We start from the raw sequence: 24,915 nt of genomic DNA on the forward strand, positions 1-24,915 counted from the left end.
GCCACCGAGGCGCCGCCCTACTAGGGCTTTTAAAAACGAGTATTGCTACGATTCTCTCCCTAAAAGAGAAAAATGTCAAACTGACTGCCGTCATTGTTCTGAGGAGAGTATGTCCTGTCTTAAAATATACCATGAATTATACATAACTTTATACTATACAGTAAATTCTAGCTAGAAAAATGTTTTGATTTCTTACACTTGACTTTCTAGTTGTGCCAAATGAAACTCTTGGCATCAAAAAGGAGATACGCCTTATGATATATTAGCTAAACCTCCTTTTCTTATTCACTGCCAGGGAACAGGAGTTAGGGAAGGCTGTGGATGGCAAGGAATGCTGATGGGAGACTGGACTTCTGACGTTGGCATCCTATATGGGTTATCCAAGACCCAACCGCACCACTCTGGCTCCTTCTGGGAAAGGAAATACATGAATGGAATGGGAGAAAGCTGGCAATGGTCAAAGGGGATTTATTTATTTATTTATTTATTTTTAAAGATTTTATTTATTTATTTGACAGACAGAGATCACAAGTAGGCAGAGAGGCAGGCAGAGAGAGGAAGGGAAGCAGGCTCCTTGCTGAGCAGAGAGCCCGATATGGGGCGCGATCCCAGGACCCTGAGATCATGACCTGAGCCAAAGGCAGAGGCTTTAACCCACTGAGCCACCCAGGTGCCCCTCAAAGGGGATTTATTAATACTGTTTCTGCTAGCAAGCCACAACCCTTCTGAGGGAAAAATTCTAAGGAGTTCCTTCCCCAGGAATGGGGGTAGAAGCATGCAGGGCAGCTGGTGCTTCTTGGTTCTCAACAGTCCAGTAGATAGGACTCTTTTTCCTTTGTTTACTGCCTTTTGTCAAGGAGTACTACATTCAGTTGAAACATGTGAACAGGCTAGTGTTACGAAGAATACAAATTATGATTATTCATGGTAGTCTAGATACCCCACCACCACTGCCGTGAAAGCTAAGAGTGAGGGTTGGAAACTGAGAGCTAATTACATAATAGGTCAAAGTGTATTAAGTGCCATCAGAGTAATATAAAAAAAGAACCTAGAGAAGGGAAAGAGTAAATTGTTAAAAAAAGATTTTATTTATTTCAGAGAGACAGAGATAGCAACAGAGATAGAACATGAGTGGGGAGGAGAGGGAGAAGCAGGTTCCCCTCTGAGCAGGACCCTGGGATCATGACTTGAGCTTCAGGCAGACACTTAACTGACTGAGTCATACAGAACTCTGAAAAGAGTTATTTTTATAGAAGAGGTCCTGGGAGAGGAACTTTTTCCTGGTCTTTCAAGATTCTGGAAGAATCTGATAGGCAGAGTTTAAGGGGAGGACTTCCAGGCCAAGAGAAGAGCTGAAACAAGGGCATGTGGGTAGGCAGTTACAGTGCATTCATTTATTCTGCTTAGCTGGGAGCCAGGGTGTTGTTATCACATCTCTTTTTAGAATTGGTATTCCATAGTGCCCCAGTCCTCTTAATCTGTTTTTAGATTTAAGATTTATTTGGGAAACATAAAAATGTTGTTTGGTGAAGTTCTACATGAAAATCTTTTTGCTAAACTCAGAGTTGATAGGGCATAGTCACCAACGGTCTGAAAAGAACTAATGAACCACAAATTAAGGTTCCTTTCTTACCCCGAGATCTCGGGAATTGTCCACATGGACAGATACGTAGCGGGCATTGATTCCTTTTACACAGTTGATGGTGATGTTCTTAGTTTTGTTTTTATCCTCATCTCCTGATTCCCAAAAGGTTTCTGTAGAACCATCTGTCAAACTGCCAATCATGGCAGGTCGGCTTGAAGTTTTTATGTCAACAATGCTGGTTAAGTCCTTTAGGCACATTACTATGCACAATTCCTACCGGAAACAAAATGCACGTTATTACAACACTGAAATGGAAATCTTTCCTGGTAATAAGACAAACAAGACATGAGGTAAGAAACAAATGAACCGAATTGTTTAGGAGTAACTTGCAGTTTCTCCTTCTACACACTGTTGAATGTTAGCGGGATGACACAGGACAGCTGGTCAATGACTGACCTGACTCATTGCTTCAAAGCCAGACTGAATACTGATGCTAAAACTTTCTTCACTATCTCCATCATCTGATTTTGACAAAATATTGTTAATGTGATGAAAGACATTACTCTGATGGAGGAACTGGTGATCAGACTGCTTGAATTTCAGACTCCAGCACCTAAAAAGATATAAGCAAAACATTAAATAATTTCTAAGGAAGTCCTGGAAAAGCACTCCATAGTTAGTATTCCAAAAAATCTTAATGTTCCAGGTGAAAAACAGAAATGGGAAAAAAAATTAGGAAATAATATCACTGCCTTTTTCTGAGAAATAAAGGTAATTTCTTTGGAACAAGGTAAGACCTAAAGAAAGTTTGCTCATTTTACATACAGAAAAATACGTTTACATATAAAGAAATTTGCTTCTGTAGCCATGAAGATAAAGGGTATAGAAACAAAAAAGGTAATAGATCAAATTTGCAGTTAGACAAGTGTTAATCCAACTGAAACAGCCTCTCAAATTTATTAGTTTTAGAATTCTATACTAATTCATCAGAGTGTATATAACACATCCTACACTTCAAAAATCTTGTGAGGAGGAAACACAATCTCCCCTCTGCTGGTCTTATTATTAGGGCTGTGGGTAGCCAAAAATCACTCCATCACCTTATAGCTTACAAAAGTCAATGGAGCATTCATTTATATGTGTGGCTCCATATGTAGATCTGATAACAAGGTTCACAATGTAGAAGTAATGTTAAAATTTTAAGCAGGCTTAGACTTAAAAGTAGGTGATGCTCCCCTACCTTGTATATAACTAAGGTTCCATTTTTCTCAAAATTCTTTCCAATTCAAAAATCAATTTTTAATTTCTGTTTCTGAGACTTTGTTCTCCCTCTCCCTTTTGTGACATATAAAAGTCTCCTCTTAAGTAATGGAAAATTTTACATGATGGCATAAAATGTAGGGGACAAGATGAAGGACACAATTCTTCACTGAAAAGCTCACTCCCTCACTTGCAGCAAAGACATTTGCTGCTCTGAGTGGGAGCTGTAGGCTCACAGAAGACCAAGTGGGTTACACAGGGCCAGAAGGAGTAGATGGGGGGAATCAGGTACTTAGGAGCTTCATGGCCTTAGCCAAGTGACCTCTCACATCCTTAGTCTCCGCCTCTGTAAAATGGGAAGAGCACACCCCATCTTCCTGGCTCGAGGGGCCTCCCAGGTGCACTCCCAGGGACATAGGCCCAAGCTCTTCTTGTTTCCACAAGAGTTCATTCTAAAACATAGCAGTGAGCTAAACATCCACGGGAGTGGGGAGGACCAGGTTTATATCACTCATTCTATAGCAAATAACTGACCATCCCCTTTGGAGTAAGCACCAGTCATTGGGGAGTGGGATGGAGGTGGCAGGGGGAGTACAGAGAGGTGGGTTTTTAAAAAATACACAGTTTAAATATATTTAAATATATTTGGGAAAAAACAAAAACAAAAATCTCCTCTTGGGTAGCAGTGAGACAAGTGACTTGGGGTAGAAGTGAGGTGGGATGTGAGGAAAACTGTTACAGACTGATAATTCAGAGCATCAAGAGTGTATTAACCTCATTTTATAGAGGGGCAAACAGGTGTGAGCTAAGAAGAAGTCTTTGTATCTTACTATTTAACAAGGTCTTTCAAGCATTTTGTGTTTGAATACTACATAAAATCTCTTCTCCACTGTACCTAGAACACTTAGATGTAAAATTACCTTAGGGCCATTTGCTGTAATGAACTGCCACTGGGGAGAGACATCATAAGATCGGAGATTGTCTGAAGTAAGCGGTGGAATGTGTGTGGTAAAGGATGAGCAGCTTCCCCGGCAATCACTATATCCGAGAGGGGATGTTCACATACTCTCGTGTCCTTCTCCTAACACAGAAATGGAAAGTGAGTTGATCAGTCTGCATACTGAAAAGGACTTTCCCCACACACAAAAAATTATGTATACTTAGAAGTGTTATGTATACAGTAAAGACAGTTACATAACGGAAATGCAAGCAAGAAAACTAAAACCAAATCATACCCAAAACATGCTTTCACTAATTATGTTTTGTACTTTTTTTAGGGAAAAAGTAATGAGGTCACTCACAAATAAAATCCCCAAACAAATGGATACGGTATCTGTATAGATTCTGGCGAGCTCACAAATATACCAACAGGGCGACTTGTATGTTTGGAGCCTCACCCAAACCGCTGACCCACAGGGTAGTCAGCCAATAGGCAACTGTTTTCATCTGATGAGTTTTAGGTTGGTTTGTTATGCAGGAATATTTAGTTGTTAAAGGTGTGAAACAATCTTACACTGTAATTGAGTATTTTTTTTTTCTATTTCTTCTTGCAGTTCTGTCAATTTTTACCTATTATTTTAAGACTATATTATTGAGGGGTGCCTGGGTGGCTCAGTAGGTTAAAGCCTCTGCCTTTGGCTCAGGTCACGATCCCAGGGTCCTGGGATGGAGCCCCACATCAGGCTCTCTGCTCGGCAGGGAGCCTGCTTCCTCCTCTCTCTCTGCCTGCCTCTCTGCCTACTTGTGATCGCTCTGTCAAATAAATAAATAAATTCTTAAAAAAAAAAAAAGACTATATTATTGATGCATACATGTTTAGAATTGTTCATCATTTTGTAGAAAGCTTTTTTATCCCTATTATTAATTTCATCTTAAAACTTTCTTTTCTTCTGATGTTAAAGAGTCACACCAACTTTATTTTGTTTGGTGTTTGTCCAGTATATCTTTTTCTAAACTTCCACTTTCAGTCTTTCTGTATCCTTATGTTTTAGATGTGATGCTTATGAACAGCATCTACCTTTTGTTTTTTCATCTATTCTGACAATTTTTCTTTTATTTGTTTTTTTTTAAAGATTTTATTGTATTTATTTGACAGAGAGAGAGATATCACAAGTAAGCGGAGAGGCAGACAGAGAGAGAGAGGAGGAAGCAGGCTCTCCGCTGAGCAGAGAGCCTGATGCGGGGCTCGATCCCAGGACCCTGGGATCATGACCTGAGCCGAAGGCAGAGGCTTTAACCCACTGAGCCACCCAGGTGCCCCAATTTAATTAATTGTTTAAAGGATTTTATTTATTTATTTGAGAGAGAGAGGGCAAGAGTAGTGGGGAGGTGCAAAGGGAGATGCAGAAGCAGATCCCTGATGAGCAGGGAGCCTGATACACGACTTGATCCCAGGACTCTGAGATCATTACCTGAGCCAGAGGCAGACACCCAAGTGACTGAGCCACCCAGAAAACCACTGTTTATTTATTTAAAAAAAAGACTCATTTATTTATTTGAGAGAGAATGAGAGAGAGAGAGAGAGAGAGAGAGAGTGTGTGTGTGTGTGTGTGTGTGTGTAGGGGGAGTGCCCGAGATAGAGAAGCAGACTCCCCGCTGATCGCAGAGCCCCACACAGGGCTCTATCTCATGACCCAGAGATCATGACCTGGGGTGACATCAAAAGTTGGATGCTTAACTAACTGAGCCACCAGGCATCCCAATTTTTGTCTTTTAAATGGAAGATTTAGTCCTCTTTGTACTTATTTCTAATATGTTACTTTCTATTTGTTACATTTCTAATATGTTACTTTCTATTTGCACCACTTCTTTCTATTTTGTTTTCCCTGTTGGGGAGGGGATGAGTTGACTTTTCACATTTTTCTATGAGTTTGGAAATTATACACTCTATTTCTTTTTTTTTTTTTTAAGGTTTTATTTTTAAGTCATCTCTACAACTAATGTGAGACTAGAACTCACAACCCCGATATCAAGAGTCACACGCTCCACTGACTGAGCCAGCCAGGTGCCCCCTATACACTCTGTTTCTGTTCTTTGTGTAATGATACACACTACACTTTGTGTAACGACACACACCCAACTTAATCTAAAGCTCATCAAAATCATTATCAGCCCACTGAACACCAACACCAATCACCTGCCTCCTCATGTATATGGTACTGCTGTGTGTATTTTGGCACTAAGTTTAAAAAATCACTCCCATTACATATTATCACTTTTTATATAGTCTTTGTTAAGATTTAACACTTTCTTTCCTTTCCATTCTCAGATCTTCCATGGAAGATCTCCTATTGTAACTGAAGCACATTACAATTTTTCCTTTGTAACAGTCTGTTTGTGGCAATCCCTCTGTTTATTTTCTGAAAATATCTTTATTCTTCCTTTCTTCTACAAAGATAGATTCATTGGATTGACAGTTATTTTCTCTCAGCACACTGAAAGTATCAACTGACTGCCTTTTAAAAAAAGTTCACTGTCTTACAACTTAACAATACTGTTACTGAAAATTCAGTTGTCATTCTTACTGTCCCTACTTTAAGTATAATTTTTCCCTTCATGGCTGCTTTAAAGATCTGCTCTTTGTTTTGGTTGTTCAGATAATTCACTATGATTTGCCCACCACAATTTTTCTTTATTCTGCCTGGGGTTCACTGGGCTTCATGATTCAATACATTGTCATCTGTAATCAATTCTGGACAATTTTCAGGTATCAATTCCTCAAATAGTACCATTTTCCATTCCGTCTATCCTCTCTGGAACTCCAATTAGATAAATGTTACACCTTCTCATATTTTTCACTTTTTAAAGCAACTCATTTTTTTTCTGTTTTATTCTGGATGATTTCTTTAGGTCTCTCTTAACAGCTCACCAATTCCTTGACTAATCTGCTGTAAATCTCAGAACTGATTTTTTTTGGTTCACTGCTTTTTTTCTAACATTAATTATTATACTAACATATAATTCTTAATATTTAGTTCTTTTTCAAATCTGTCATTCTTACATTTCTTCTATTATTAAAGTTTGTCTTTTATTTTTTAAAGCACATTAAACATAGTTATATTACACAGATAATAAATTACAACTACTGAAATTGTTGAAGGTCTATTTCTGCTGCCTGTTTTTTCTGCTAGTTATCACTCAGGGTACTTTGTTTCCTTGTGAGTTTTAAGAATTTGGCTATGATAATGTTGTCTGATATCCTTGCAAATTAATCATAAACTATTAAGCATATAATTTCAGAATGCCTGCAGGTGAATTAAATGCGGTCTAGTTTGCCATTTACAGATGAAGCGAGTAGTCACCTTGTTACAGGTGTGTAAATGGGTCTAGCACCCAGGTTTCTAGGGTCCTAGTCAATGTCCTTCCATTATGCAGGTTGCTTCCTATAAAATCCAAGTCCTTTCTAGCCAAGCAAACATTTTTAAATTTCATGTCCTTACATAGTTCATTTTTATCACCAACTTAAAGCAATGTTGTGGAGTAGATAGATCTTCCATAGAATAATGTTGCCCTCTTTATCTGTCTTATGTAGTATTGTAACAGTATATACCTTTCAATTCATTGTTTCAGGACAATAATGTTTAGTGAGACATCAGAAGTGAATGACCGTATCTTTGCCAGAGAGAAAAACATGTTGCTCATAGCACTGAAATTTTACTCTTGTCTTTAGGTTATATAATCTATGAATGAGCTCATGCATATTATTGTATTATCTGAAGATGGTTCTACTCTTCTATAAAAACATGGACAACCCCACCCACCAAAAAAATCTCACTTACTTGTTCTGCATTTTCTTTGTTTGTTTTATTTTCCTCTTCCTCTTCTTCTTCTGGTTCCACTGGAGCAGGAGTTAATGATGCCACAAAATGCCACAGAATATCATGTAGAGAAGTTGTTTGGATGACATTACACAGAAGCCAATTGAAAGCCTGAATAAATGATGGTTAAATGAGTCAAAGATAAAAAGAAAATATATGAGTAAACATTACCAAGTATTCCATGGACCAAGTATTTCAAGTAAAGATACTAAAAACATCTGACCTTCATTTTACCAAAAACACACCAAACTTGAAATAGTCAATAATTTTGGTTCCCAATTAAAAAACATGATAGGGAAAATGATACTTATGAAATGCAATGCAGAAATATTTTTTCAAACCACTTTTTGGTTCAAAGCTTCATCTTCATATTAATTTGTTGAAGCACATTTTTTCCCAACTTGTATTTAGGATAACACAAAATGTTTTTCAAGTTCTATACTTAAATGTATTTATATTGTTCCCACCATCACTGAAGTGGCAGGTTATTTATTATACTCATGACAAAAAAGATTAAAAATATATAAAATACATATAAAAATATGACAGATAGCAATTCCATCATTTCCAGAGAATAGGCTCAGAAAAGTTATTATAGTTAAATTTATAACTCAAAAGCCCTACTTGTCCTCTCTTTTTCATGATTTTTCTAACTGAAATGATGTCATTCTTACAAAAAGTTTTTTTTAAAAAAGATGCTAACAGGATTAAAACAATAAAGCACTACAGAAATAAATTTCTTGAGAGTGCTTAAATATGGATCTCTATATTCGTTTATATTCATAAATGAAGAGTTTAATTTTGATGTGAACATTTGATATTTCTGATTGGCTAGTGTCTCTTAATTTTTTGAAATTTCTGTTGGGTAGAAAAGGAACTAACATTAAAGAAAATCATCAAATGATTTGTATGATCAATGAATCAATAACCCCATTAATGTATTCATACCTCCATGGCAAAAACTCGGCAAGCAGATTTCCTTAGGGCCTGTTTCATTGCTATTTCAAGACCTTCTAGATCATGATGTTGTATAACAAAAGCTAAAACTGGCCATTGAAAATTTCGTTCTCCTTTGGAAAGAGAACTGTGGGCTGAGATTAGCCGGGAAAGCTCAGGAGATGGATGCCTCAAGAGGGAAGAACCAACTTCTATTTATTTAAAAAAAAAAAAAAAAAAAAATTAACTTTCATTGACAATAATACGTACAATTAATATATTTAAGATGGTATTAAAATAACAGTATCTAGCTTATTCACTATAGTATTTTTCTTCTTCTTTTTTTGGGTTTGTTTTGCATGTAACACAAACAACTTCAATTTTTACTGAGGCTGAGAAAGATTAAATATACATTTTTTTAAGATTTTATTTATTTGTCAGAGAGAGAGAGAGAGAGCAAGCCTGGGAGGAGGGGCAGAGGGAGAGGGAGAAGCAGGCTCCCCGCTGAGCAAGGAGCCGGATGCGGGACTCCACCCTGAAGGCAGATGCTTAATGGGCTGAACCACCCAGGCGTCTAGAAAGATTAAATACCTTACTTTCCTAAAATCATGTAGCTATTGAGTCATCAAACTGAGTTTTGAATCCAGGGCTGAATCTTAAGTTCATGGTTTCTAAAACACTCTTAAAAGCTAAATGTTGGGGCGCCTGGGTGGCCCAGTGGGTTAAGCCGCTGCCTTCGGCTCAGGTCATGATCTCAGGGTCCTGGGATCGAGTCCCACATCGGGCTCTCTGCTCAGCGAGGAGCCTGCTTCCCTCTCTCTCTCTCTGCCTGCCTCTCCGTCTACTTGTGATCTCTCTCTGTCAAATAAATAAATAAAATCTTTAAAAAAAAAAAAAGCTAAATGTTGTATTTCTTTTTCCCTAAATGAAATCTATATAAGATATATAATTACCTATGTATAAATACTAGATTAAATCTTCATTTAAGTGGGCTACCTGATAAATCACCATATTATCCTTTTCTCTTGGATTTCTTTCTTTATTCCTGACACAGAATCAAGCAGCTCTAATTTGAGGCTACTGATACTAACTAGTCCAGATTATTTAACTTTTCCGATGACTAAGAGCTACTTGTATCCCCACATTATCTATTCAGAGTGGAAGTAGCTCCACTATAGAAGCTCTATAGAGTTAGAAGTTTCTATTGGGAATGAGAATATAATTGTGAAAGTAAGTCATGGGAACCACTAGTTCAATGAAACTTAGTAGAAGGAATAATGGTGGCAACATGTGGTTTAGAAACTAACAGGTAAAATTTTATTTCATTTTATTTTAAAGATTATTTATTTATTTATTTATTTATTTGACACAGAGAGATTACAAGTAGGCAGAGAGGCAGACGGAGAGAAAGGGAAGCAGGCTCCCTGCTGAGCAGAGAGCCTGATGTGGGGCTCAATCCCAGGACACTGGGATCATGACCTGAGCCGAAGGCAGAGGCTTTAACCCACTGAGCCACCCAGGCTCCCCTAAAAGGTAAGATTTTAAAGGTCAATTTATTCTTGAATTATCACTGGATGCTCTCTAGGTCTCTTCCAACTGAGATGCAAAATTTAGACATGCATACTGTTGGGTGTGTCTCAAAAAGGAATGTCAACCACAATTTAAAACTAATCGATTTCCTTTCAAAAACTAGATTTTATTTTTATTTTTATTTTTTAAAGATTTTATTTATTTAACAGAGATCACAAGCAGGCAGAGAAGCAGGCAGAGAGAGAGGAGGAAGCAGGCTCCCTGTTGAGCAGAGAGCCCGATGCGGGGCTCGATCCCAGGACACTGGGATCATGACCTGAGCCGAAGGCAGAGGCTTTAACCCACTGAGCCACCTAGGTGCCCCCAAAAACTAGATTTTAAAAAAATAACTGCAAATAAAACCATTTGGACCACATAATCTTCCTTTTCATCTTTATACTCACCAGTGTCTCCACTGTTAACTCTTCTTCTAGGAATGGCTTTCACTCGTGCAGGTAAAATGGAGTGTTGTTTATCATATTCAGAAGCAACAACTGAGTATGATCTTTGGAAGACAGTTCTCTTTGCAAGATCAGTATCGGTTATGGGACTAGTTTCCAAACTGCAGAAAGAACAGAATGACCGGTAAAAACTTAGGAGAAGAAGTGAATAAAGTGAAATTATATTTAATTTACAGTAGTATAATATACAGTAGTATAGTTTCTCGTGGAAAAACACAAATTCAAAGCCAATTTGACAAGCGCTCTTTAACTCACAATTTGATCTTTCCAAATGCACTAACATTTTGATTGATTTAAGAACCTGTGTCCTAAAACTTCTGGTTTTCTTAAATCTACTTTGCATTTTTAAATGAAAAAGAAGAAAAGGTATTAAATGTTCTAAACTCCTTTCAGAATCAAAAGCATTCTGGTGAAAGTTATGTCACGATATTCAAGAAACCTAGACAGATATATTCATAAGAGCACAGAAATAAAAGAAAATAGATATGTACACACATAACAAATTGGAAAGTAAAACAATTCAAGGTTCCTTCTGTGCCTGAGTTTTCTATTACATTTCTCATTCTTGGGAAGTGCTGCCCACAACCCCTTCTAGAACATGGCCACACTAAGTGCAATGAAAGGTAACAAACTGATTTTCGGTGTAGGTTATAGTATACTGACATTCTGGAAGAACTCAGTTTAAGTAAACTAACAATTTTTCTATTTACTATAGCAACATTAAAAAATACTTGAAAAGTTACTAATATAGTAATATATTATACTAATATAATACTGAGGGTTTTTATAAAAAAGAGAAATACCTTTCCTTACTTCCTCTCTAAGACAGATTATTCTTTCATGTGTTTTTTTTTTTTTTTCTGTTACCTCATTCCAAATAGGGACAATTTTGCTCACTGTGAGTTCTGGATTTCTTTTCCATCATTCAAGCCAGGTTTGAACTCTTATGTCCGTCAGTCAAGCTTATACGTTTTCTAGAAACTAGTTACCTCCCTGGTGTTTTCTGTACTCACCACCTCTCTAAGGGTATAGACATTCTCATTTGAACAGGCTGTAAATACCTCATATAACCTAGGGTGGTAAAAGTGCCTGGATGTCAGCTTGGGCCAAGAGGTTCCAGAATGACCAGAGAAGAGGGTCTAATTTAATTTAACAGAACTAATTTAATTCACTTTATAAATGGTGTTACTACAAAACTCAAGACCTTTGTTGTGCTTTCAGAGGAAGTTTATCAACTTGAAAAAAAAAAAAAAAAACCCGAACTGTTATACAACCTAAAAAGAAAATGACTCGTTCTTATAAAAATGGTTATGCCTGTAAAAAAAAAAAAAAAAAATTCAAAGATAACCACCACAACCTCGGCTACTCTGCATCAGATAACTCCCTGTTTGTGGGGGTCTGTCTTGTATACTGTAGGTTGATTAGTAACATTCCTCACCTCTCTACACTGGGATGCCTACTGAACTAGCCTAGTTATGGGAAACAAGGATGTTTTCAAACACTGCCAGTTGTCACCTGCAAGGTAAAACCACCCTTTTACCCCCCCCCCCACTGATTTAATGGAATCATTATTCATTATCTTTTGTAATAGCTTGAGTTTGTCAAGACTTTTTTAAAGAATAGCTCAAAGAAGCTATATTCCCTGAATTACTATATGCTTGGGATGTCTCAACCTGGCTGAATATAAAACACTTGAGTCATAGTTTCTTTTATTTAAGATTTTATGAAAATTACTCTTATGTGTAAAGTATATAATCTTTTAAATGTGTTTTTCATGCATCAATTTGATTAATCCATAATTTAGTTCTAAGATTCCCAAGACATTTTATATTTCAGTATGTTTGATCGATTAGGTAAAACTTTCAAGGTAGTATTTTCTTTCTTTTGAAGCACTGGAGACATTGTTTCCTTTTTTTCTTTCATTCAAAGTTGTTCAACAGAAGTCTGAATTCAATCTCAACTTTTCCTTTTGCAAAATGACTTCTTTTTCACTGCTCAGATACTTGAGAAATTCTTACGGTTTTTTACTTGGAATTTCAGTAACTTAACCAAATTTTTTTTTTTTTTTTAAGTTCTGTTATCTCTCATAGTCACCTGCTATAAAATTTACCTTTTAATCTAGAAATTCAGTACTTACTCATTTGGGGAATTTTTCATATAGCTTTAGATATATTTTTAATTACATTGGTTGGTTTTTCTTCTTTAAAAATACTAGTCATTCCTCCTTTATTTATTAAGATTTCACTTATTTATTTGATGGAGAGAGACACGGAGAGAGGGAACACAAGCAGGGCGAGTGGGAGAGGGAAGGAAGCAGGCTTTCCGCTGAGCAGACAGCCTGAGATGGGGCTCCATCCTAGGACCCCGGGATCATGGACCAAGGCAGAGGCTTAACCCTCTGAGCCACCCAGGTGCCCCATAGTTATTATTTTTTAAAAAAAGACTTTATTTATTTATTATCTGAGAGAGAGCATGAGCAAGAGGGAGGGGTAGAGGGAGAGGAAGAGGCAGGCTCTTCACTGAGCAGGGAGCCCAATGCGGAGCTTGATCCCAGGACCCTAAGATCATGACCTGAGCTGAAGGCAGCCGCTTAACCCGCTGAGCCACCCAGGTGCCCTAATACCAGTTATTCTTAGGTTAGACTGTCCTGTTCCCATGCCTGTTTTTTTCATTCTGTTATAATTATTTGTCTTTTACTCTTTACTTACTATGATTATCTCAAATATTACTTTTATGTCAGTCATTCAATTTACTATCCTAAATGTTTATAACTAGTCTTTTTTTTTTTTTTTTAAGATTTTATTTATTTATTTGACAGAGAGAGAGATCACAAGTAGGTAGAGATGCAGGCAGAGAGAGAGAGGGAAGCAGGCTCCCTGCTAAGCAGAGAGCCTGATGTGGAGCTCCATCCCAGGACCCTAGGATCATGACCTGAGCCCAAGGCAGAGGCTTTAAGCCACTGAGCCACCCATGCACTCCTAATTTATTAGTCTTTTAATGGTATCGATTTGGTCTTCAGTCTGTCCTCTTAGCTCTGTGATACATCCTTTTAATTCATTCTGCTTTTTAATTCATTCTCACATTGTTTCACTAAATATATGTCATTATCAAGTTTTCCAGTATAATAGAGTACTTATACAATGTTCTTTTTTTCCTTGAGAGTTTTCTTTCAGTTTGGGTTCTTCATCTGACTTTCATGACATACTATTTATTTCCCTTTTGATAATATTTTAAAGTGGGCAGCTCTGTCTAGGTCTTGTGTTTGTTCTGATAAAGTATCAGTGGATTTACCTCAACTTCCTTTTCCACCCTATTTGACACCTGCTTTTGTTTTTTTTTCCCCCCTTCCAGAGAAACTTGAGATTTTACTGAATATTCTATATCAGAAACCATTCCACTGAGTTGGGTGTATATCCTATTCCTGTGGCAGCATTCCCTGGCACCTTGGATTCCTGCTTTGCTTCAGCATGGAACTGTGGGAAATAGGATTCCCTAGACTTCCACTTTCTTCTGACACTAGTGATGATGTTTGGGGCTTCTATGTTAGAGGGCTTCACCTTGACTATGCCAGTCTATGATACACAGAATATTCTATAAGATATTCCAAGATATATGGAAACTTCTTTTCATTGTCTTTACCTAAAAGTTTATGCCACTTGATTTTGATCCTAAAGGGTAGTAACAACTCAATGAATCACATTTATCAACTAGTCTCAAAATGGTTTCTAACTCTTTAAGAAAATCTATAGAGATACTTTATTACCTTCAAAGATATAAAAGGCTACACTGTACTCTTCAGAGAAACTTTTAAAAATCTCTTTCTTCTTTAGAGAAAATTTTAAAAGCAGCTCAAAAAAACTCTGATGAATAATCCGCACAGCCGGGGCGGGGGGAAGTTGCAAGTATTTTCAGTGGAAAAACACTCATTTGGATATATGAGTTCTACTGTCTGTATTCAACTCTGTTACAGTAGTTTATAATAATAATAGCATAGTATTAACACAGTGGCATACCTGAAGAAGTGCATTCTTTCTTCCTTCAGCAAATGTCTTCCTTTCCAATGATAATGTGTTTGCAGTTACTCATGCCTGATATCTTGACACGATCCTAAACTTATCCTTTTCATTAGCCAGTTAGCCAACAAGCCACACTGACTTTTACTAGAAAACATTTCTATTACCCAACTTTTTTTCCCCATAATCATTGCCAACATAATCCAACTCCACACACTTAGTGAAAATCTTTGACTAAATTTATAAGCTTCTCAACTGACACTGTTGAGACTATCTTTGCATTTTTATCATGCGGTTTCTCCTCCAAAAAATCATGGTGGTACCCTAATTCCTTCTGCATTATATTTACATGCTTTTATTCAGTTTTCAAGAAGGTCTTTATACTGATGTTACTACCATAGCTAAGTGAGGGGGAGAAGACTGTATACAATATTCCAGTGAATTCAAGATTTATTTTTGGTACTAATTCTCCAATGGAACTTTCTTAAAGGATTGCCTCAAACTGACATTTCTCTAGTCTGGTTTACTACAGCACTCAATGATACAGTATTATACAACAGAGTCCTTCATTATTACTTCCATTAGTTGATCTCTTCTCTCCAACTAGTCTGCCTCTGCTATCAAGGACTTTGTCTTATTCATGTATATATGCTTTTTCTTACAGCTCTAATAGTTAGCAGAGACTCAATGTCCTTCTTGAGATGGAAGGACATAACAAAAGAACTTCTAAAGCATTCTTTTCTAGTTCAAAGTCCTTCTACCACCAAACACTGCTATTCAACAGAGAGGAGAGAAGTGAAATACCTTGGTGGCATAGACTTCATATTGCTCTCTGGCTCTTCAAATACATTAGGACTTGCATCTGGTGTCACGGATATGTATGGGGCAGGTACAGACGTTGAACGTAGGTATCTCATTTCATCCTGGAATAGGTTGTCATCTTGATAGCCCACAAAATTTTCATGATGATGCCTGCATTAAATCAAACCCAGTGACTTCAAGTATGACAGCACCATAGATACTTTTCATTTTTAATCTCTTTCATAAAAGTAAAAGCAGCACATGTAACTGTAAGGGTGAAATATTAAAACAATCATAGATATAAGTAGGAGGAAATAAAAGTGACAATTTTATATATAATTATTCCAGGTACTACAAATATTTCAAATCCAAAATTGAACTCCTTTTATTTTGAGAACTTCTCTATCCTCTAGTGTTTTGATGAATGATCCCACCAACTATCCAGGTGCCTGGGCCAAAGTATCTTGGTGTTGTGGTAGGCCTAGTCCTCAACTATGACCAGTTATGACCACTCAGCCCTATGAATATTAGGTTTTCTCTCTTCTGACTCCCTGTCATCATTGCCTTGGTTCAGGCTCATGTTTCTTGCATGGGCTATTGAAATACAGTCACCATTTTTGGTAGGAACATATGTAAGAATCAAATTTGAGAAAGATTAGATCCATGAAATGTTCCACGGGGTTGGGTGGGTGTAGGTGTCCATTCCCCAGAAGGCTAAAAATACAAAATACATATTATGGTACAGTGGCATTTTTTAAAACATGTTTTACAATTTGATTCTTTACTTTTTGAACTGGAACAGAGAGTTGTTAACCTAAGTCTACTAAGTGGTCTGACTTAAGGTAAAGATTTATTGCATTTGGCATACTAATGAACTCCACCTCGGTCTCAAATGCATTTAGTATCACCTTCCATTTTGTTTCCTGTTTGTTTTATTAAAATAGTAAGTACAAAGCTAAAAAAAAACCCCAAACTATATAATTCTGCTACAGAGAGGACAACATCACCAAAATGGAACTATTGGTTGGTGAGCCATTCCTGCAGGCAATTTCCAGAAATCTTCATTTGACAACTTTTGAAAAGCAGTCTGAATTTGGTATATTAAAGTCTGTTTACAATGCCAGTATATAATGTATGGAAGTATAGGCTGTACAACTCAAGTCCAATACAGGAAAATAGTATACTATTAACAGGTTTCCCCCACCTTCAGTTATACCCTTTATGAAGTTTTCATGTTGGAAGCAGAGTGATCTTATAACTGCAAATCAGTTTATGTATTTCCCTGTTTAATATTCCTTAACTGTTTTCCCTTTGGGATAAAATCCAAACTTAGCATTGACTGCAGAGCCCCACATTACCTGGCCTTAGGTAACTACTTCTGGGGCATTTCCTATGTTTCTCCCAAAGGCCAATACTTTCACCAGCCTCTGATTCCTTAAATGTGTAATGCTATTTCATGTGTGTCTTCATGCACGTGGTTTATTCTGTGGGGAACTGCTTTCCTCTACCACCTACTTGATTGATTCCTATATATCTCTCAAGACTGCTAAAGTGTCAGATCCTTTGGGAAACCTTTCCTGATTCCTTGGAAAGATAGGTACTGTCCATCCTTCAGGCTCTAACAGCATTCCATGCATACTTCTATCACAGAACTCCTCACAAAAACATTTTAAATGTTTCCTTTACGGGTCTGTCTTCCCACCAGAGTGTGGAGCACCTGAATTATATTTATGTATTATGTACATACATATACACACCTATACATATTATATTATGTATATGTACATATAATGTACATGTACATATAACATATATGTACATATATGTATTATATTTATCTTGGTGTCTTCAAGGTCTAGAACAAAGCTGGTTCCCAGCTAACTAACATTTAAATACTAACAGAATGAATACTTTAAAAAATGAAAGATTTCAATAGCAAATTTTTTTTTCCACTATAGCACTTCCAACTATTAATAGACTGAAGTCAGCTTTCCAAAAAGTAAAAGACAGCTATTGTCTTAGTTTCTAAGTCATTTTTGCACTAATAATACAAACTGATACAGCGTTTACATGTTTTTTTTTAAAAATACCTACTACCACAAAGTGTGTATCCTACCAGTCATATATTAGTCAAAGCAACTCACAAAATACATTCCTGGAGGTCTTTTATTGTACACAAAAGGTAATGTAGTATGGGTATTCAGAGCACAATATTAATCAGCAATGGCTATTAATCCCAAGTGATTAAAAACAAACAACCACCAAGTTATATTACCTAGCTAATGTCTGCAGGTAGAGACAAGGCATTTTAACAGGAAGATCCTCAGAAATGCCCTCTTTCACGCTGGGAAGATGAGACTGAAATGGCTTTGCAGGATGGTAACACAGAATGCTTGGCTCCGCTGCGCTGCTCAGGGACAGCAGGAAGAGCGCGTTTGCTTTAATCACCTGGTGAGCTTCCATGGTGGGCAAGGCACGAGGAGTCTTGACTTGCACTGGCTTCCTCCTGGATTGCTTGACCTGGCAAAGAAAACTCTGCAGTGATCTCCTCCTACTTGGATTCAAATGTCAAATTTCTTAGCCCGGCTATTGTGAGTTCTAATAAAAATTACTGAATACTTACAGAACGATTTTAAAATAATACTAGTGATTACCAAAAATAACATTCACTTCACGCTTTTCCTGAACTGTCTGAAATTATTTTATTTTGGACACAAACTATTTCTTTCCTTCCCTTGGGAAAATTTAAATGTAATTATTTTTTAAAGGGTAAATAGTGTGTGCGTGTGTATGTACATTATATGTTTGGCAAAATTTTAGTTAGGTGTGCCTCTAGTTCCCATAGACCTAAAACATAATTAAGGGTTTAAGACAAAGAGAGGAGAGAGTGGAAAAGGAAAAGGAGAAGGGAAAAGAGGGGGAGTTCAGAGAGATAAAGGTGAAGAGGGAAAGCTATGTACATGTATGGAGTAGTATACCATTAACAATAAAGAATTACATAGTAAATGTTTGTCAGTTAGGCATATATGCCACAGGTTAGTTGTCTTGTATTATTTAAAGATATAATTTATTTTTGTAATTAAAAAATAAAATAACTAACCTAGTACGATATTAAACTTGTATATTGTTCCTATTATAAGATAAGCTGATTTTTAATATTATTTCTGTGGAGTTATCTAATATTGCATATGATAAAAAGGGATTTTTATAAGATTGATTCTTATTATTAACAGTATAGCCATAACAGAATAAAAAATACCTTCTCCCTTGCAGCAGCCTGTTTTTCACGGAGGTATTTTTCTCTACAGCGATCACATACCAGATACCAAGTGCTTCCTCCTATGCCGCCATCACCACAGTTACCAGCCCATCCTCCACAAAAATGTCCAATGCTATTGTAACCTTGTCCACCAGCATACCGGCCACAACCTTGAAACAAGCACAAAAATACACTTTAAGTGTCCTTAACAATCCAAAGCTTGACACTTGTACATGAATGACGATTTACCTTTGCAAAATAAGCAAAATACGGAAGCAAGTATCTGACTTTTTTTTTTTTCAGGCTATTAACTGTATCAGAAAACAGCATGCTTGGCTAAAAAATAATCAGTTAAGGAATGCCTAAAATACTGGAGATACCCTATACAGTTAGGGAAAAAGAAATTTAAGATAGGGGTACATTTATGTTTACTGACATATGCCAATAAAATTGGACAAAATATTCTGTAGGAATGGTTTATTTTAAGAAATCATGTATTTTATAGAACATTTCATGTATAATATGTAGAAAGAAAAAAAATTTAACCAAATTCATAATAGGTGAATTTTGGAATACTTATTACAGAAATCCTGTACAAATTCCTGTAGAAATCCTTACATTTATCTAAAATATAGTCTTCTGGGCACCTGGGTGGCTCAGTTGGTTAAGCGACTGCCTTTGGCTCAGGTCATGATCCTGGAGTCCCAGGATTGAGTCAGCATTGGGCTCCCTGCTCAGCAGGGAGTCTGCTTCTCCCTCTGACCCTTCCCCTCTCTCATGCTCTCTCTCTCTCAAATAAATAAATAAAATCTTAAAAAAAACCCCATAAAATACAGTCTTCTGATTAAATAGTTGAGATGATTTCAATAGGAAAATGACCAGGGAAATCAGTATAGTCTAATTTAATTTGCAACTTTTAATAGGAAAACACTAAAATTGAAGGAGACCTAATACTGGACCTCTCCTATGTATATGGACAGGTCATTATTTCTGTTGTGTTAGATACCTTAACAACACCCTTTGGGTAACACATAAAACATTTAAAAAATAAACTATTTCAGAATATGATACATTAAGGTCCCATTGTACTAGATTGCCTTACTACTATACTATAAGAATTTCTTTACCTATTTTCCACAAAACTGATGCTGATACACTTTAAACAGTTTCCCTTTACTTTAACATAATTTATAGAGCAGCTCAACTCAGAAGTGACTACGTTCCTTTTTTTTTTTTTTTTTTTTTACACAAAGTACTTACAGATTCAATAATATTTTTACCTGGGTGAGCCTGTCGCATGTGATATGTTACTGGGTATGGATGGGATTCTCCACACAGCTCACAGATGGTATCTTTCTCTGGTCCTCCCACTGCCAGCTGGGCCATCTCACCAAACAAATTACCCCTGGGTCGAACTTCTGTCTTTTCCTTTTTCTTTTTGTCTTTTTTGGCCTTCTTATTTTCTTTTTCACACTCTTTCTTTTTAAGGACTGCACAAGAACCAGGACTTGGAAAAATCATATTCTGGGAAGCTGCTTTGATAGTAGCCAAAGAGATGTCTTCCCAAAATGCCACTAAATGTTGTAAAGTTAAGGGAAGAGGAGACTTGGACTTCATCGGGTGGTGCATGGACATTTCAAAAGTGGCTTCGGTTTTCCCATCCTCACATTTTTCATGTAGAGGTGGTTCTTTAAGCATAGACAACACCTTATTTTTGTTGATACTACCCATTTTAGATATATCTGGTCCATGAGGTGCAATATTAAACATATTCAGTGCAGATGATATCTCCAATGAATGTCTATTTTTTAATTTGGTTTCCTTTTCTTCTGTAGGCTGTTGGCTGTTTAAACTATTTCTTATAGGAGCATGTTCTTTGGAAAGTTCAGGATTAAACTTTAAGAAAGAAGAACAGGCCATTGCATCGTGGACTATGCCTTCATGCCACAGGAAAGAGGCAAAGACTGCTCTGGCACACTCAGCTACGGAAGGGGACATGGCTTGCTTGGCTGGCTCTAAAGGTTTAGATCCATCTCCTTTAAAGAGAAAGCTAGATTTTTCCTTTTTGGGCCTGGTGTGCCTATTAGCACATTTTCTACTTATTTTGGGGGATGCTCTCATTTCCTGTTCATCTTTCAGTGGTGCTTTTCCTATGCTGAAATGAACTTTATTGGAACTTTCATCGATACTCTTAAATTCACTGCTTTCATCACAGGTGCTATCTGTTAGACTATTTGTTTTCAAAGTACTTGAAGTGCAGACCTCAACCACTTCACTGTGAAGGTTTTCTTGTACCACATGGGGAGAAGGAGCTCTATTTTCGGATCCAGGGGAATCTTTAGAATCCTTTGGTACCGGTTTTGGTTTTGGTGACGTTGATCGTCCCCTTAATGGTTCTGTGAGGGGCATTTTCTTCTTGCGTAGGGTATCTGGGTCAAGTGTGTAAGAGTCTGATTTAGAACGTTCCCGAGGAGGATCAAGTTTAGTTTTAACAGGAGCAGTGCTTTTTTGAGGTAGATTTTTATCATGTGGTGAGGAGGAGCGTGGAGAACTAGCACCAGAAGGGCTAGACCTATTGGTTGGGAGAGTCTTTGGCTTAGGAGATGATGACCGAGAACCTGGTCCTGGGGATTCAGCTCTAAAGCTAGAAGACATCCTCCCATCAGATTTTAGTGTTTGCAAGGTGTTATGGTTGGGGGACAAGGACCTACTATGAGAGTCTGACCTCAACTTTGCAGCATCGGATTTCAACATAAGGGATTCACTAGCTGATAAGCCTTCTGTACCCCTTGGCTTCTTCTGATCAGCAGTAGTCCGGCTCATACGTCCATCAGGTTTAAGTGATCTGCTGTGTTTAGAGGGCAGTTCTGATTTTCCTGGTGTAGAGACTGGTCTAGAAGATGTTGAGATAGTTCCCCGGTCACCTGTATGGTCCATTTCATAGTGAAACTTGTTAATAAAACTATAACTTACTGACAATATAACCACTAAATAATTGAATAAAAACAAAGCTAAAAAATGTATATTGTCATAGACAAAAATACATAAAGAATAAGGAAAAAAGGGAAATATTTCTTGTAAAATTTCTGTTGCATCATTACACAACCATTTCCACCAAAAACTTTTCATGGATGCATAACAGACTGAACAAATACCATCTATGCATCAGTATGAATCATCCATGATACCTCAATCTCAGCCCTAGTACAATTATTCATTAGAATTTGAATGCAGGGGCAGACTAGAAAGAAAAACCATAACTATTTTCTGAATAATAATTAAAACCTATGTATTTTAAAGTATAAAGTAGTTGAGCTAAATTTCCAGTATAGTCATACCTCACATCATTATTAGGGTAATGGTAGAGATCATACTGAATTAGGAAAGTGGATCTATATATAGATACACTTATTATTCTCAAGTACACAAATACATACAATTAGGCCGATAAAGAGCTGCTTAGGAAACACTAGTGATTGGATTAGAATTTATAACTAATATATGAATGCCTGAAAGTTAATATTTAATTACATGTAATTCAGGCAGTCTATTGTTTATAAACAGATTGTATTCTAAAAGTTTATTAAGTTCACTAAGTTCAGCTGGTTAGAACTTAGAGCTTGTGTCTTCCTGGAAAAAAAATGGTGGGATCCTGAGAGTTAGTAGTACAAGTCTGAATCATGGGGCCCTAAAATAAGGAGTCAAGAAAATGACAGAAAAAAGGGGATTAAAAAAAAAAAGTCCCTCTTTGCCAGGCAGAGCACTAGTTGTTTCTATAGGGACACCACTGTTCTTGGCGTCCTGGCTCTCAGGCAGTGCCTCTCCTTCCTCATGTTCTCCTTTGAAGCCTTAGAGCCAGGCTGTCTTTGTCACAGGTAAGGGTCAATCTAGAACATTACCTTTCTTCCATAAAATAAAAACTTCTACCTTTAATGCACATAAAATTAGTTGTCAGGAGAAAAACAATCTGATTAAAGTGATTCAAGTGGTATTAAAGACTAAAAACCCATAAATCTTGCTAGGAGTATTTATATTTTTTGAAAAAGGGTATGTGGTAAATTGAGATGGATCTCTTAACTGGTTATACTGCAGGTATTTCTCTCTCTCTCTCTTTTTTTTGAAAAAGGGATGCAAACAAATTTGGATAATGTAGGAAATGTTTTTTGGCTGGCCTGTGTGTGTGTGTGTGTGTGTGTGGGCATGTGCAAGTGCACACAGGTGTTTGTAGTCAATACTCTAGTTGTCTAAATATCAAAACAATATTGCCATAGAATTTGCCCTCCTAATGGAAGGTCCAGAAGGACCGGTATCTTTGTCTGCTATTTTTCAGTGATATAATGTCAACAATGGGTCATGGAATATAGCATGTGCTCAATAAATACTTTTTTCTTCTGTTATTCCCAAATTTCACATTCCCTGAAAATCCACTTTTTATAATGATGACTCCCAAGGCCACAGGGCAGAGGTAACTATAGCTACTATGGAGTAAGGGTCAGATGCTTGCAAGTCTTGTAATTCTGTAGAAAAATAATGAAGTATGGCAAATAGCCTCTCTAGAACATATTAATGAATGGAACAGTTATTTTCTGTGAAACACGTGTCGAGAATAATTATTCTCACTCTTTGAATGAGAAAAATACACTAAACATAATGCTCTTCAGTTTCTACAGTTCTTTATCATTCTATCATGAATTTCATTTATCATATGTAGTATGTATTCTCTGCATAAAGACAGTATAAGAGACAAGGCTAAATTGAGGGAAAAGTTGTGAAAAAAATCACATTATAAAAATATTCTAGACACTGATGCTACCTTAGTAGAGCACAGATAAAAAAGATGTAAAATCTGACAAGTAAGCGCTCTCAAACTGTACAAACGTAGTTTAGCAAACTGCTGCTCAAATTACTGATCTAGTAATGGGCCCATAGAGCAAATTTTATAAATAAACTCTATTTGGTAGAATTAAATACCAGCCTAGTTCTTTCCACTAATTTTCCATGTGTGATGTTTGGAGTACTAATTTTTGTTACTAATTTGATAGCTGGAAGTGCTATCATCATCACATTTACTTCAGAAGCTGAACAATATGTAACAGTAAAACTAGACAATTAAGTAAACAGTAAATCTTTTATGTTTGCCAGTCCTTTCTCTAAGAGATCAATTCATGAATCGAAACAGGTATGCTTTTTAAATCAATGGTGTGCAATTCCTCATAAAGGGAGATCTCTGTGGTTGGCTGAATAACAGAATCTTACAAATATCAGGAACACCACTTGTCATATGCTAGCAAAAAATGTTTGCTATATTGAGAAGGTCAGAGAGTACAGGCGCCTGTATACTTCATCTCTTTGCCTCTAGCAGTGGTGAATATTTTCTCAAGATCTGTAAGTGGCCAAAGGTGAATAAGTTTTGGGAGTCTGAGTTTATAAATAATGCAGAATTATTTCTTCCTGAACTGTTAATTGCCAAATTATAAATAAATCCTTTTGACAAATTTACTTTTCCAAAACATATTACATATATTTTTAAAAAAGAATGTCATGTTTGCTAAGTATGATAGGCCCATGGGCTAACTAATTGATGTTTATCTTCTTCATTTGGGTTTAAAAAGTTCTGGAGCATGTAGTAAGTATTAGGAAAAACTGTCATTTGTAACTGCTTGAAATATCAATACATATAAAAAAGATCAATAAATATAAAGTATTTAGAACATACATAATACTTTCACATTCATCACTTAATTTAGTTTAATGATTATATTTATCGTATGTAAGTTTAAGTGATAGTAGGCAAAAACTGTCTAGCCTCAATGGAATTCTGAAGAAAAAATAATACAGGGCAGAATAGAAATTTAGTACATTCAAACAAATTAGTAAACATGTTAAATGTTACATATTCATTCACCAATGACCTGTATAATTTTTTCATTCCAAAATCATAAATGATCAGGTTATGTGATACTACACTATAATTAACATACCATAATATAATACTATATTGTGCTATGCCATACTATGTATCAGGTTATACAACTCTATATACTGTACAGATCAGGTTCTACAATACTATTTACTATCCTATAGGAATATATAGTATCACTGTGAACTGTAAAAATGAGGAATGTAAAAACGTTTTATTGATTTCTAAGAAAAAGGAAAATTACTTGAAAGACTTATGTAATATGTTAACCACTGGTACAAAAATAATTTGATA

The 24,915-nt window shown here is 36.4% G+C and overlaps 1 protein-coding gene across 13 annotated transcripts in view; it reads right to left on the reverse strand.

The window, feature by feature from the left end:
* Window positions 1-24,915, reverse strand: part of MYCBP2 (MYC binding protein 2) — a 259,246-nt gene that overhangs the window by 33,639 nt on the left and 200,692 nt on the right. For all 13 annotated transcript variants that reach the window (XM_047720174.1, XM_047720176.1, XM_047720180.1 and 10 more), the window contains 10 exons: window positions 19,982-21,625; window positions 18,702-18,871; window positions 17,718-17,962; window positions 15,446-15,613; window positions 10,572-10,729; window positions 8,611-8,810; window positions 7,624-7,773; window positions 3,766-3,926; window positions 2,042-2,198; window positions 1,634-1,858 (listed from right to left, as the gene is read on the reverse strand). In XM_047720174.1, coding sequence (XP_047576130.1) covers window positions 1,634-1,858; window positions 2,042-2,198; window positions 3,766-3,926; window positions 7,624-7,773; window positions 8,611-8,810; window positions 10,572-10,729; window positions 15,446-15,613; window positions 17,718-17,962; window positions 18,702-18,871; window positions 19,982-21,625 — 3,278 coding nt within the window. The remainder of the gene's footprint in view (window positions 1-1,633; window positions 1,859-2,041; window positions 2,199-3,765; window positions 3,927-7,623; window positions 7,774-8,610; window positions 8,811-10,571; window positions 10,730-15,445; window positions 15,614-17,717; window positions 17,963-18,701; window positions 18,872-19,981; window positions 21,626-24,915) is intronic.

Source organism: Lutra lutra, chromosome 3 (genome assembly GCF_902655055.1).
Source record: "Lutra lutra chromosome 3, mLutLut1.2, whole genome shotgun sequence".
Taxonomy (NCBI): Eukaryota; Metazoa; Chordata; class Mammalia; order Carnivora; family Mustelidae; genus Lutra; species Lutra lutra.